General features: G+C 38.7%; 1 protein-coding gene across 5 annotated transcripts in view; it reads right to left on the bottom strand.

Moving 5' to 3' along the window:
- Positions 1-1,079: 1,079 nt before the first annotated feature.
- Positions 1,080-13,936, bottom strand: part of DGKH (diacylglycerol kinase eta) — a 168,537-nt gene continuing 155,680 nt past the window's right edge. For all 5 annotated transcript variants that reach the window (XM_085215804.1, XM_085215803.1, XM_085215806.1 and 2 more), the window contains one exon: positions 1,080-12,851. In XM_085215804.1, coding sequence (XP_085071930.1) covers positions 12,762-12,851 — 90 coding nt within the window. In that variant the 3' untranslated portion in view covers positions 1,080-12,761. The remainder of the gene's footprint in view (positions 12,852-13,936) is intronic.

Genomic DNA, 13,936 nt, shown 5'->3' with positions numbered 1-13,936 from the left:
GCTTGGAGAAAAGAAGGCTCTGGTGAGACCTTATTGCTGCCTTCTGGTACTTAAAGGGAGCTCAAAAACAGGTGGAAGAACAACTTTTTGCATAGTCTACATTAAAGAAATGGAATACACACAAGACGCACTCAGAATTAAAGTACAGGCTTCAATGCTACAAGATTTGTAAGCACCTGGAACTCACTGTGCATTAAAACTTCCAGCTCTGACCTTTAAACAATCCAGATTATCCATAAACATGCCTCTCACACATGCATTCACATCAGGACAACAGGATCTCAGCTCCAGGACTTGTCCCAAACAACCGGCTTAAGCTCGCATACGCTGGACTTCGTCTTCTGCCATCCACCATCACAGTTACTCTCACATCATGCCTTGAGCTAAGTGCTAACCTAATAGCTTACTGACCCACAACATGGTAGTTGATCGTTGCCTGCAAAATCGCCTTCTGTCTTCAGGTCTTAGCATGGAATAAGCTCCAGTGACTGTTTACCTGGGTTGGTGTTACAGAGGTTCAGCATATACCGCTGGGGAAAATGTGTTTGTTTTACTGCTGCTGACCTTGGAGAAATGGGCACTACTGTATATTATGTTTTAATGGCTGTTGTTACTATGGATGCAAATGTACGTCTATTTTTACATTTAATATGGTGTATGCCAGCAAGACCTAGCGGAAGATCCGTGCAAATGTAAACACCTACATGCAGAGTGACCTACTTACAAATTACATGTGGCCTCGCACGTAGCCATATAAAGTGTTTTCAAAGGCTGCATTCAAAGCCTGCAATTTAAAACAATTTCAGTGCAGCGTGTGGCAGACTGAACAGAAATGATGCTTGGTAGTCATTCATCCACTTTTTATTTAGCTTTAACATACACAGTTTTTTTCTTTTAAATTACAAAGGCTTACACTGTGCCAAGAAGTTACTGTTGTATTGATTTCAGTGGGGAATTTTGTTTTAGATTTGATGACGTCGCTGACGGCCCACATTCTGAGTGGATAACATCGAAAATTCAGTGTAATGATCGAGGATCTCCGTCAATTTCCAGACACAGAAAGAATTCAAAGATTTACGTACATTGAATGCATTCTGTTTATTTGAGAAGGAAGATCTCGTATGAGTGCCCAATATGGAAGGCGTCTTTTATCATGTACAATAAAATCAACCATTGCTTCCAGCAGAATACAAAAATACACATCTCAGTGACTTCCATACAATAATAAATATGTAATCATGCATCCAACAATAAAAAGGCACGGAAAACTGGTCACTTAGTAGTCATAAAAATTACTAACTATATTAACAAAGCCACCCAAATTATCTGTACAAGGAAATGTAACAATATATTCCAAAGGTGAAAACACATAAAACATCTTTAAAATAGTATATGCAATAAATACCTCAATTGTTTTTATATATTAAAAATAAAACTGTGCCATTGTAAACAGTATGTAAACAAACAAAATTCACTGTTCCTTACCATTATTACAAGTAAATAAAGCCGAAAGTTACACCCCTGCTCTGTTAGATATACTTAATTGGCAAGTTTTGTCAGGCAGTTTAAAGTTTTACTCTTTTCTGCGGCAAACAGAGCCCGCTATGTGTGTAATTGCAGCGCTATAGCAATTGCTAAGCTTCAAAACTGACCACTCAGAATGTAGTAGGTCATTAAATACTCAGAGCCGAAACCAGAAAAAAAGCAATTTTTGCAGTGTTGTGGACGAAATTATTTATGCTACATAGAACAGCGTCAGTAAAACTTAGCCACTTGTATACCACTGCTCTTCTATAGGTCTCCGGGGCTGTACCACGTGGTGAGCATCCCTCCTCCCACAGGCAGAGAAAGAGAGGCACACAGAGGTAACCCACCTGCCCCAGTCCTCAGCACATGAAGCCAAAAGCAGAACCTGTGGCCCCCGACTGCCCACCCTCCTCATTCCCTCTGATATCTTGTACCCGTCACGGCCCTTCCGACAAATAACACTGAGTCCTGAAGCCCATTCCTGATTACAATTACAGAAAGACAAAGAGCATGCAAAAGGAAAGCTGTCAGCTTGCTCGGGCACCCACCTGCTCCCACTAATGCCCATGTCAGATCAACATTAGCAGAGCAGTGAGCCCAGGCAGAGCCCTGCGTATCCTCCAGGAGCTCACTCCTTGCCAACACTGCTGCTTCTTTTGGAATTTCTATAGCTAACAAACTCCCAGAAAGTTCAACCAACTGCATGCTTCCTTCCTCATTAGCAATGGGATGAGTATGAATTGGAATATTATCCTTTCTTAAACAAAGGTATAGAAAAAGATGCCTGGGGGTGGTGGGTGTTCTGTACAGAGGTCTTCAGAATGAGCCTGACGGGGTAATATGACAACATACTGATAATATTGTTGGTAAATACATCATTTTACAAGTCCTGCTGTGTCCCTGGGATGACTCCCTACGATGATAGGTAGGAGAAAGTTTTAGAAGGAAGTTTTTTATTCAGAGGGTGGTGACACCTCAACAGGTTGCCCAAGGAGGTTGTGGATGCCCCATCCCTGGAGGCATTCAAGGCCAGGCTGGATGTGGCTCTGGGCAGCCTGGTCTGGTGGTTGGTGACCCTGCACATAGCAGGGGGGTTGAAACTAGATGATCATTGTGGTCCTTTTCAACCCAGGCCATTCTGTGATTCTGTGATTACAAACTTACCTGTCCTGGACACATTATTTTTCAAGGTGCATGACAGCTCTTGTTTGAAAACAATATTTTTAGCCTTAGACAAAGAAATGAATTTGTATTAATGCGGCTGTTCCACAGCCTTCTGTCTTTTTACAGAAGGAATAAACTCATAGCATCCACAATTAAAAAATACCCTGGAAAAGGATTTAGGAAGCACTGCATTACAGTAATTTTCCTCCCTGCCACTGCTGAAGAACTGATCCTTCTGTCTCTAAAACAAGCCATATCTCTAATATCAAGCAGTTGTCTGATTTACTCTCCTACTTAATATTTGCATAATTTTATTCACTTGTGAAACATTACAAGAGTCATCCTTAAGACTAGCTCTGAAGTTACCCCCACGTCTCAAGAAGTTTAAAGCTGTATAGAATATAAAGGATGTTTTTAGATAAGGTACTTTTGGATAAGGTACTTAAAGTGACTCACTCCAGGTCTACAGAGCCAAGCGAGCTGTAGGAAATCAGTAGGTATAGAAAAGAGAAGGGACATCTTTCTATTCACCAATAAATAGTTCTTCATTTTCACTTACCACACTACATGCCAACTTTGTAGAGAGGTGTGAAACACGATCTACTTTTAGAAGATTCTGTATTAAATCTTACAAAAGGTCTTTTAGAAGCAATTTTCATAGACATATTCAAGGACCAGAACAATGAAAAAGTCTGTACATTCGATGAGGCATATATTCCCACGTGTTGTATTTCGCAGGTTCTCTAGAAAAATCCAAACAGCAACTGCAAATTTCACATTGGGAAAAATAAATACATTTCACTCATTCCAAAACAAATAATAATAATATCACAGTAGGAAAACAGCCGGTAAACAACAGATTCAGAGTGGTTTAATCTTGGCCGCTGTGAGATCGATGGGAGTTTTGCCAAGGATTTCCACAAAGCCAAAATTTCACCCAGAATCTTGTACAATTCTTTAGCTGACAACAACCATAGACATCCTGCCACACTGTTGTATAAGTTAAATATTAATAAGCATCTGTAAACATCCTGCCATTCATCTCATATAAAAATATTATCATAAAAACAATGCAGCATCTCAAGCATTGTATATATTTAAGTTTTTTGGCTCTGCACACAAGCTGGTGTCCTTACATTGGGCAAAACCAGGATGTATATATACACATATATATACAAGTGTGCATGCACACACACACTACTGACTACATACTGCATATATACAAGCATGCACACACAATACTGGCAAGAGAACAACATTCATAGGTACAGCATTCAGAAATTCACCACTGATCAATCTGAAGACAACTTTCACATGAGGAACAACTTCTACCTACCCAAATCTTCTGGAGGTTTACATATAAATGCTAAAACAAAGAAGGACTAAAGTGCTGTTTGAAGCCAAGCGCGTGCATTAAGTGCCAACAGATCCGTGGCCTTACTCTGCATATTTGCAAAGACAACAAATCTCTCTGTAGAGTGAACAGGACCAAATGAAAATGAACAATAGAAGCTACAGAGTGTGTTGGTAGGACCAGATGACCTCCACTGATCCCTTCCAACCTAAATCACCCAGTGAGCCTGTGATTATTTTTTATTTATCTAGAACAGAGCAAATCATGTTGAGTATTTTCGTTTCCTCATTGATATTTTTTTTAAATAGGTGAAAAAGTGCATTTCAGCTTTTTGCTTCAAAACGTAATTCAAACCCAAACATATGTGCATAAGATGACAGTGTCGCATTTCTGAATGCAGTGCATTCTGCACCACTTGCTTGTGTGCTTCATGCAGTCACTCATGCAAATAAGTGAATGCTACTGCAGTATTGGCTCACCCCTATATAATGAATGCTAGCTAAATACTCACTGAAGAGACAAGCCTGGCTAAAAAGAGCACCTCTGTAATACACTTAGAAGAAATCAGCTACTTTTTCTACGTGCCAGAACACACACTGCAAACAAATTCATGCAATTCAGTAGCACTCCTCATTTAAAGATACCTTCTCTGTACATACTAGGGAAACTTTCTACCTTTCTGGAGCAAAGAATAATAATGGATGTATTCTGAAAAAATAACCATCAGTGGAGAGATATAATTAAGTGCTGACTTAGATTCTGGATTTTACTGGCGTTTAAGACATAATTTGTTTATGATATGTCTCTAAGTTACAAATCAGGAGATTTTTTGGGAGGTATAAAGGGTGTGCCGTAGATATTCAGCAGCTGCTAGTATTAGATGTCATTAAATTACTTGGGTGTGAGGACAGTGATGAAAAAACACCAAATCTCTATTCCAAAGATCAGGCTCTCTTCTCCTCCCGGGAGTCCCCAATGGTTTGTACTCTTTATGTACAACAACATTTGTAGCACATCTAATCTGCTGTGAATCCTGTCCTATGATGAGAAAAAGGCCCTACTGACATACAAACATCAGCAAACTAAATTACTGGATATGTGTTTGGCAGCTCTAGGGAAGCCCCTCTTTTAGGATTCAAAGGACAGGATAGAACATAGCAGCTAACAGAGGGAAATATTTCAAGACAAGTTCAGAAACTGTCTTTTTTCTTGCTTGACAGAAAAAATGGTAGTTTTGTCCTACATGGATGATGGTGTTTTTCTAAGTGCACATTATAAATACACAGAAATCCAAGTGAGGAAGGTCCACAAGTGACAGATGCCTGTACAAAATCCAATCACTGACTAAGCAGTATAGTTCAAATGTCTGTTTCAAGACATAGAGATGGCATGTTGGCCACTGGAAACCTTCTGGATGAGCATCTTCAAAACTATGTGCTCATTGTAATTACTCAGAAACTGCCCAAAAGAAGCAGCTCTGATATTTCTAAAAATTGTGCTAAGACCTGCACTTGTCAGCACACATATTCTCCCTCTCAGGAAAAACAAGACCAAGCGGCTTCTAACAGCTTTTCTCAACCTTCACATCACATAGTTGAGCATAGCCACAATGAGACATAGTCCTACACAAAGTTTACTTTAGCTAATGCAGGGAGTTATGGTAACAGTGGCCAGCAGGGAGAGGGAGGTGATTGTCCCCCTCTACTCAGCTTTTGTGAGGCCCCATCTGCAGTACTGTGTCCAGGCCTGGGGCCCCCAGTACAGGAAGGATGTGGAGCTCTTGGGGTGGGTCCAGAGGAGGGCCTCATCTGACCAGAGGGCTGGAGCACCTCTCCTATGAGGAAAGGTTGAGGGAATTGGGCTTGTTTAGCTTGGAGAAGAGAAGGCTCTGGGGAGACCTCATTGTGGCCTTCCAGTACTTGAAGGGAGCATATAAGCAGGAGGGAGATCGACTGTTTATGAAGGTAGATAGTGATAGGACAAAGGGGAATGGTTTTAAAATGAGACAAGGGAGGTTTAGGTTAGATATTAGGAGGAAGTTTTTCACACAGAGGGTGGTGACACACTGGAACAGGTTGCCCAAGGAGGTTGTGGATGCCCCATCCCTGGAGGCATTCAAGGCCAGGCTGGATGTGGCTCTGGGCAGCCTGGTCTGGTGGTTGGTGACCCTGCACGTAGCAGGGGGGTTGAAACGAGATGATCATTGTGGTCCTTTTCAACCCAGGCCATTCTATGATTCCACGATTCTAAGAAAAATCATTTTAATGTCACTGTGAGGTTAGTAATTAATAACTAAACAGTTTTCCAATCTAATTAGTTGTTACAAAGTAGGACTCCCTGTGTTAATTCCCTTTAAATGTTCACAGTAGGCATTTGGGGCACTGTGGAGGCTTGTATTTATTTTAAAAAAAATCAAATGGCTTAGCACTTTGTATCATACTGCTTTTCCTTTCATTATCTTTCCAAATGCAGCTTTCGGTGGAGATTGCAAGTGTGTAACTTGGAGGATTTTAAGCCCGATGGTCTCAAAATCTGATCCAGGTGTTTATATAAAAAATGTGGTGTCAACTGGGATAGAAGTTTTTTGATTACTTGCGACAGATTTTTATCATTAAACCACATAAATACACACATTTTCTGCTGATTGCTCTGAAGGTGGAAGCTCTTTAACCACTGCAGCTGAATTGATTGCAATTTGTCCAAAAATACTCTCAGCTCTACAGCTGCCAGAATTTTGCTGGTTTGCCAACCTGTTAGCAGTGCTAATATTATTATTATTATTATTATTATTATTATTATTATTAGTCATAATAAAGGATGGTATGTCCCTGTTCACTGCAGGAGAGTTGGGCTAAATGGTTTTCAAAGGTCCCCTCCATCTCAAATAATTCTGTGAATCCACGATAGAATTTTAAGTTTAGTTCCCAAGACTTCAAAAATGCAACTTTCAAAAACATTCCCTTTGCTTATAAACTTGAGGGCAAACGCATTAAGCCTAGGAAAGTCACAATAAATGTTATTAGCTCTAAATGGCTGCAAGAATGGCTTCCTGGAACTCTCCAGATGGCTTCCAAATGGAATACGCTTTGTGAGAGCAGTCTGGGCTTCTGTGTGGCAGAAATGAGCATTTCAAGTACATAAGCTACCCATTAACAGAGCTTTTTAATCTAATGCAACAGTAGTAGAAAAGAACAAGATTTTTTTTTTCTCCTTTTGTAAAAAAGACTGAGTTGCACACTATGTTCTCAATATAAATAGAGGACTTTATGCAACCAGTAAAGTTTTTCAGCTGAAAATTACCACGTGATGCTCTATCAATCCTGCTGACACTACCATTCAACTATGAAGAGGCAGCAGGAAGAGTTTAAGCCTTGTCCAAACTCCTCGGTTTCCTAAAGTGATCAAAAACTTTTGCTTAAGACAAACATACAGTCATGTACAGTTCCTACAAACATTAGATCTTAGTAGTGAGCATAAGTAGCATCAAAATTGATGATATGAAAATAATACCACAAAACACAGAATCTAACAACCAAAAAATGGGCGAGCCCATGGCACGAATGTGACACTCAGGGCAATGCAGTTGAGAGGTACATTGGGGTGAAAAAATAAAAGAAAAAACATCATACAATTTGCTGTGGCTCTCACTTATACAAGTGACAGATGATCTCTTAGCTGTAAGCAGAATATATTCCTCCAGCACTATTATCCTCAACCACATACATTGCTTGTAACATTAACTTTCACAAATAGACTTTACACTGCTAATTATTAGTTACCAGAACTGTCAAACTTGTATTCGATAAATTAATACTCAGGAGCATGGGGAGAACAAAGGAAAAAGAGCACTAAACATTAGTAATGCAATCATTAATAGCAAACATTGAGCAAAATAGAATCACTGGGGTCTGGAGGTTTTTTCTTACATATCCACTGGGAATTATCTATGCATAATATAGAATTATAAATTTATTTTAAATGCAATATTGCTGTATTTCCTCTCTTCTTCCTCTATATTTGTTTTATACATTACTTTTATATTATGTGTGGAAAGGTTTTCCGAGAGTCTTCTACAAAAGAAAACTAGATGCAATAAGAAACGTGGATTATTTTACCCCATAATAAGATCTATGCATTATCAAGGCATTATGAATTTTTCATTAAGTGAATTAGTATCACTGAGTTCAATTAAAGAGTAAAAACTGTCAGGTTTTGTACTTCTATATAAAGAGCACAGGAAAATATGAAATATGCCATTATAAAAAAAAAAAAATCAATTCCTCTTGCCTGAATTACAATTATACAACATTTTAGTCTGAAGTTCTTTGGGCAGGGATGGAGAGAGAAGAATGTTTTCTATTTGTTATTTAGAGGACCCAAAGGTATTTACTCCAGTCCCAAAGTAATGAATCCTTAGGAATAGTCTTGGAGGGTTTTTGAACACCTGCTTTCCGTTTTACTGTTCTTCCATAAGTTTAATATATTTTTCTTTGACAGAAATTGGTGTTTGGAAGAAAAAATGTTGTTTAAGGGGAAATACATAAAAATATATCATGAATAAAATTTTCAATTGCTATCATATAAAAAAAAATTTCCACAAGCTTTTCTTTAAAGTACTGTAAAACAAAAGTGAATACCAAAAACCTAAAAACACACAGTTGGCTGATGTGATCCACTTTCTAAAAAAGAAGGCATTATGTATTACAAAGGCAATATTTGCATCACCCAAATAAGAAGCTGCTACGACACCTGAATGCAATCAGCTGGAAAAATCTATAGGAAAATGATGAAAAACAAAAGCATGCTGAGCAATGCGCTGCCATTTTACAACCTGCTTCTCCTCTTCTTTTTGAAGCAGAGCACATTCATCTACATGAAACTAAATGATCATTGTGGTCCTTTTCAGCCCAGGCCATTCTATGATTCTATGAATACCATCCACTTAAAAAAAATGCTGACTGCTTGGCATTGCTTTCATAGATTTTAAGGTACACTGACAGACAGTAGAGTTGTGTTAGACTATGGAAAAAAAATGAATCCAGTAAATACTGTATAGTGATTTTTGTCTTGAATCTAGCACGTTGAATTAGCCTCCACAAAAGCTACTGGGATAACTAGTTTTCCAGAAAATTAACTACTTCAAGGGAAGTTGCTTACTTTCTTTGTGTTGAAAGGTCTTGAGGAAACCTCACTATGGTCTTCCAGTACTTAAAGGGAGCATATTAACAGGAGGGGGAACGACTGTTTATGAGGGTGGATAGTGATAGGACAAGGGGGAATGGTTTTAAACTGAGACAGGGGAGGTTTAGGTTAGATATTAGGAGGAAGTTTTTCACACAGAGGGTGGTGACGCACTGGAACAGGTTGCCCAAGGAGGTTGTGGATGCCCCATCCCTGGAGGCATTCAAGGCCAGGCTGGATGTGGCTCTGGGTAGCCTGGTCTGGTGGTTGGCAACCCACCATAGCAGGGGGGTTGAAACTAGGTGATCACAGAATCATAGAATGTCCTGGGTTGAAAAGGCCCTCAAAGATCATCTAGTTTCAAGCCCTCTCCCACAGGCAGGGTTGCCAACCGCTAGACCAGGTTGCCCAGAGCCACATCTTTATGGGCCTTTTCAACCTAGGCCATTCTATGGTTCTATGATGATTCTATGAAATGTTAGAAAGTATGCTTTGAAGTGCTTTAAGAATCAGGATTAGATTATAAAGAATTCTGTGTGTCAAAAATGAAACTGTGTGGGTCCTCAGTTCTGGGAGTTGGGACTTCGAGAGCAGTAGGGGAAAAAAAGCCATACTTGGAAATCTACCATAATCATGAGATATTCGAAAATCAATCTTGATAAAAGCCACATCTCATAACACAGATACAAAACATGACCTCAACAGAGAAATCCTGTAAAATATTTTGAGCCTCCTTGTCCAACGCTATTGGAACTAATATTCAAAACTATTCTAAGGCATAGAGTTGCATGAAATGTGCTCTCTCGGACATCTATTAAATAAAGCATAACTGTTGCCTAAAATACTTTTTCTACTTGCACTTTTTAAAAAACCCCTCTGCTTTAGGACAATCAAAATTGAATTCTTTGGTGATCATTTAAAATAATGAAACTTCGTAAAGACAAGTCGTCCTATACTGAGGTAATTTGAAGAGTGTCATAAGAAAGCTGCATTCCAAAACAACACTTTGTCATTCTCCCTGCCTAAAAGCATCTCCCTTTTTTTTTTTTTTTTTAATACTCTGTGTAGGCCTTTATAGCTGTCATCACATGGCCTTAACTCAATTCTGTTCCAGAGCCCATCTTACTGCAGTGCAGATAGTAAGACTGAAAGCTATGGTGAGAATGAATCCTACAATCAGGAAAGCAAAGAAAATAATGTCATGAATTATGAACTCAGCTTGACCAGGAGGACTAACTACATTATCAACCACAACACTGACACATCAGAATCACGCCACACGTTAAAATATAGCTTAGTTTACAAGGAAACAAAGAGAAAAGGAAATATAACTTGTGAAGGCTCGACAAACGACATTTGGTCATCACTAAAGGGGTCAACGTCAAGTACACGAAAGAAAAAACCTTTCCATTGTTTGCATATGCTTTTAATACAACAGCATGAAAATAATGTCACTTGGTGAATGGCTTTTGTTTTTTTTCTGAACTGAAAAACTAATGGAGCATTGCCTTTTACTTTTGTTTGTTGACCAGAACAATCAATTATGTCCACAAAGCTCCCAGAGCAGTGACGGTTTAACCTACAGCAGCAAGAATGTGCAGTACTATAAATGGATAAACAAAGCTTGCCTTCCTCCTTTTTAACATTTCTTGCAATAGAACAATCATCTGACTTCCCAAGGGATGAATCTCGCCATCCTCCTGAGAAATGGAGGACAAAACCTGGCTGTGGTACTTGGCGTTGTCCCCTTTAAGTAAGGAAAAGCTTTTGGCAAAACAAATGAAACCTTACTCTGCTGTCTACTAAGAAAACAGAAACAGATATTAACATAGTTGTTAACTTGTAAGAATTGACAAAGATAGTCAATAAAGCATAAATCAAGAGTTCCTGGGGTGGGAAAGCTGCACTGATAAGAACAGCAAGACAAGCAGTTCTGTGCAAGTTCTCTGGCATATGACGCAGTATCATCTCAGCCACTGAAGCAGGTTCTGTGTGTCTTAACCCCTAGATATTATGTATGTTGTTTTTCTACTAGATTAATATTTTGTGAGAAATTAACCAGAAATTCAATTATGAAGCTATGTTTTTTTTAAGTAAATTGTAAATAGCCTTATAAACTCTAGTCTAATGCAATTACTAAACAAAGATGGCTTTCATTTTTAACCCTATAACACTCACAGATTACTAGTTTGCATGTGAATCATATTTGCATGCATAATGTAAAACTTCAGAGTCTCTTAATTTTTTTATGATCTACTGATGTAGGAGTGCTGACAAACAAATTGATGCTTCTGTAAAGAAATGCATACAGACAATTTTTTAAATTAATAGTATATTAGTAATGAGTATAAGCTGACCCCACAAAAATCAAATCAGCTGGTACATTTTAACACTTTCCTTATGCGTGATAAATAAATCGAATTTTCCTGTAAGAAATTTTCGTTAATCTTTCAACCTGCTTTTTGCACAACAGAATAAATAAAACCATTAGTTCCTAAAAGCTCAGATATGCTACGGGTGTTTAAGATAACTGGATAACTACGTTTAATGCACCATGAGAAAATTCCTTATCATTTTCCATGCAGGAAGCCAACTGATATTTTTGTGAGGTACTGGTCTTTCAAAAATACTCATAAGTTAGTTACCTGATACACCTTCTGTACATGGTATATTTAAAAATCTAACTGTACAACGTCCCAATCATATATAATGCATACAACTTGCTGAATATGGCACAAACGCTTAAGTTTCCACACCCACACATCCTTTGCCATAGAACTCATTTAGGAATAACACAACACTGAAGAATAGAAAAGTGCCTGGAACCGAAAAAGGACACTCAAGTAGTAATAAATTAATTCTCATTCAAACCGATATAAAAGTTGTTCAAGTGTTTAAAGTATCAGATGTATCATGCAACGGAACGACAGACTAGTCAGGCAGGCACACCATGCATTATAGTTGGCATTCAGAGTACAAGAAGGTATCTTTCCCCGTCCTGCGTGGCCCGTGAGCGCCTGGTACCTGAGGCATTGCCAGACCCGCGTGTGGAACCTCGGAAGCGGCCACCTCTCAGGCTCCTGCACAGGAAGTTGTAGGGGATCTGTGCCCAGGAAGGGCAACCAGACAACCTCGTGCTGTACGGCGGCATCTTGCTGCGTTGTAAGAGAGAGCCATACTGAGCTGCATGTAAGCAAAGCGATCATTTCTTGATATATTTTCCAGTCAGTGCAGTTCACCATCAACTGATTCACCAAAATGTGCTTATCTGAACTGGCCAAGTGTGAACACCAAGAAAATTCCTTCACAGAACGCATAACCATTTCCTTTTTTTTTTTTTTTTTTTTCTTTTGGCACAAATTCTTTTATGCTCTTGCAACAAGCTCTTCGCCACACAAGTATTGGGCAATGCTAGCCTGTACGAACACGCTAGCGCTTATTCTTCCATACAGTAAACTACAAAGACAGCCAAGTGCCTGCAACAGCTTCACTTCTCCTGCAATGTTCCCTCTCTCTTCTGAGAGCACCAGCACAATTACACTTCAGACGAAGGGGTGTTCTTGCTGAGCTCCTTAATTCCCTGGAGAATTCGCTTCATATGACCCACTTTCGTTATCCCCAGGTCCTTCAGAAATCAAGAAAAAAAGGGAGAGAAAAAGAAGAAAGGTTATTTACTTTTTTTTTTTTTTTAAAGGCCATGACTATAATCTAACCGTGCAAAAGATGTCTAGAAATGTGCTAACTGCAATCAACATTAACTTGAAAATAATCTATGGCTCTAGCAAATGTCACCTAAAAAAATGCTTTCAGCACATAGTGTACCTCTGTTTGAAAATTACTTACCTGGAATAACCATATAACCAAAAGTATTACAATCTTTCAAAAACATCTTTTGCTTGACTTCTAAGTACAAATCTCTACGTAATTTCTAGAAAAATGAACAATCTCCCCCTCCTCTCTAATGCAGTAATCAAATGCTTGGTAGGATGAGATGGATTAGACCTTCTGTCCAGCTATGTTACTTGATCTGTGGCCCTATGATGTCTGTCTTAAGCAAATAGCACACACATCCCCAATTTCTCAAGTGAAAGTGGATGTAATGGCATGTAGGACAACTTCCCTTCAGAGAGCAATAGAAAAGGTAAGCATTTGTTTTTCATTCTAAAATGGTTCAGCCTCCTAACATGGACTGCCTTGATGATTAGAGAGCTGGAAAAAATTTCTCATAGACATGATTGTCACATCCTAAAGGAAATGGTAGAAACACAAATGCAGATCTCTTTTAGGCACCACTCATGCAAACATATCAGTTTAAGTATTTCTAATATCAGTTTCTTGGACCCATCTCTGCATAAGTGACAAAAGGCAAGAAATTCTTGCAGCAAAACTCTTCCAGCATTAGTAACAGCTTAAAGAACATTCTTTTCCTATTTTTACTGGTCCAATAGTCAGAGAAACAGAACGGGATGCCCAGCTGTGTTAATGATCCCCAACTGCACTAATGAATTTTCATCTGATGTTGGTGGAAACCTGCTTCTGTTGTCTGTCAAACCCAGCTTTGAAAAACTCTTTAAAATCCTTGTGTTGCTCATGTTGAGCAAGTGGTGGATTCAAATAGTATCGTAATTTGTAGAATAAACCCTACATAAACAGACTGTGATTAAAGAAAAGTCTGAACAAATTTCTCTATCTATCCTTCTGAAATAAAAA

Source organism: Meleagris gallopavo, chromosome 1 (assembly GCF_905368555.1).
Source record: "Meleagris gallopavo chromosome 1, MGAL_WU_HG_1.1, whole genome shotgun sequence".
Classification (NCBI taxonomy): Eukaryota; Metazoa; Chordata; class Aves; order Galliformes; family Phasianidae; genus Meleagris; species Meleagris gallopavo.
This window is presented reverse-complemented; position numbering and strand designations above follow the sequence as displayed.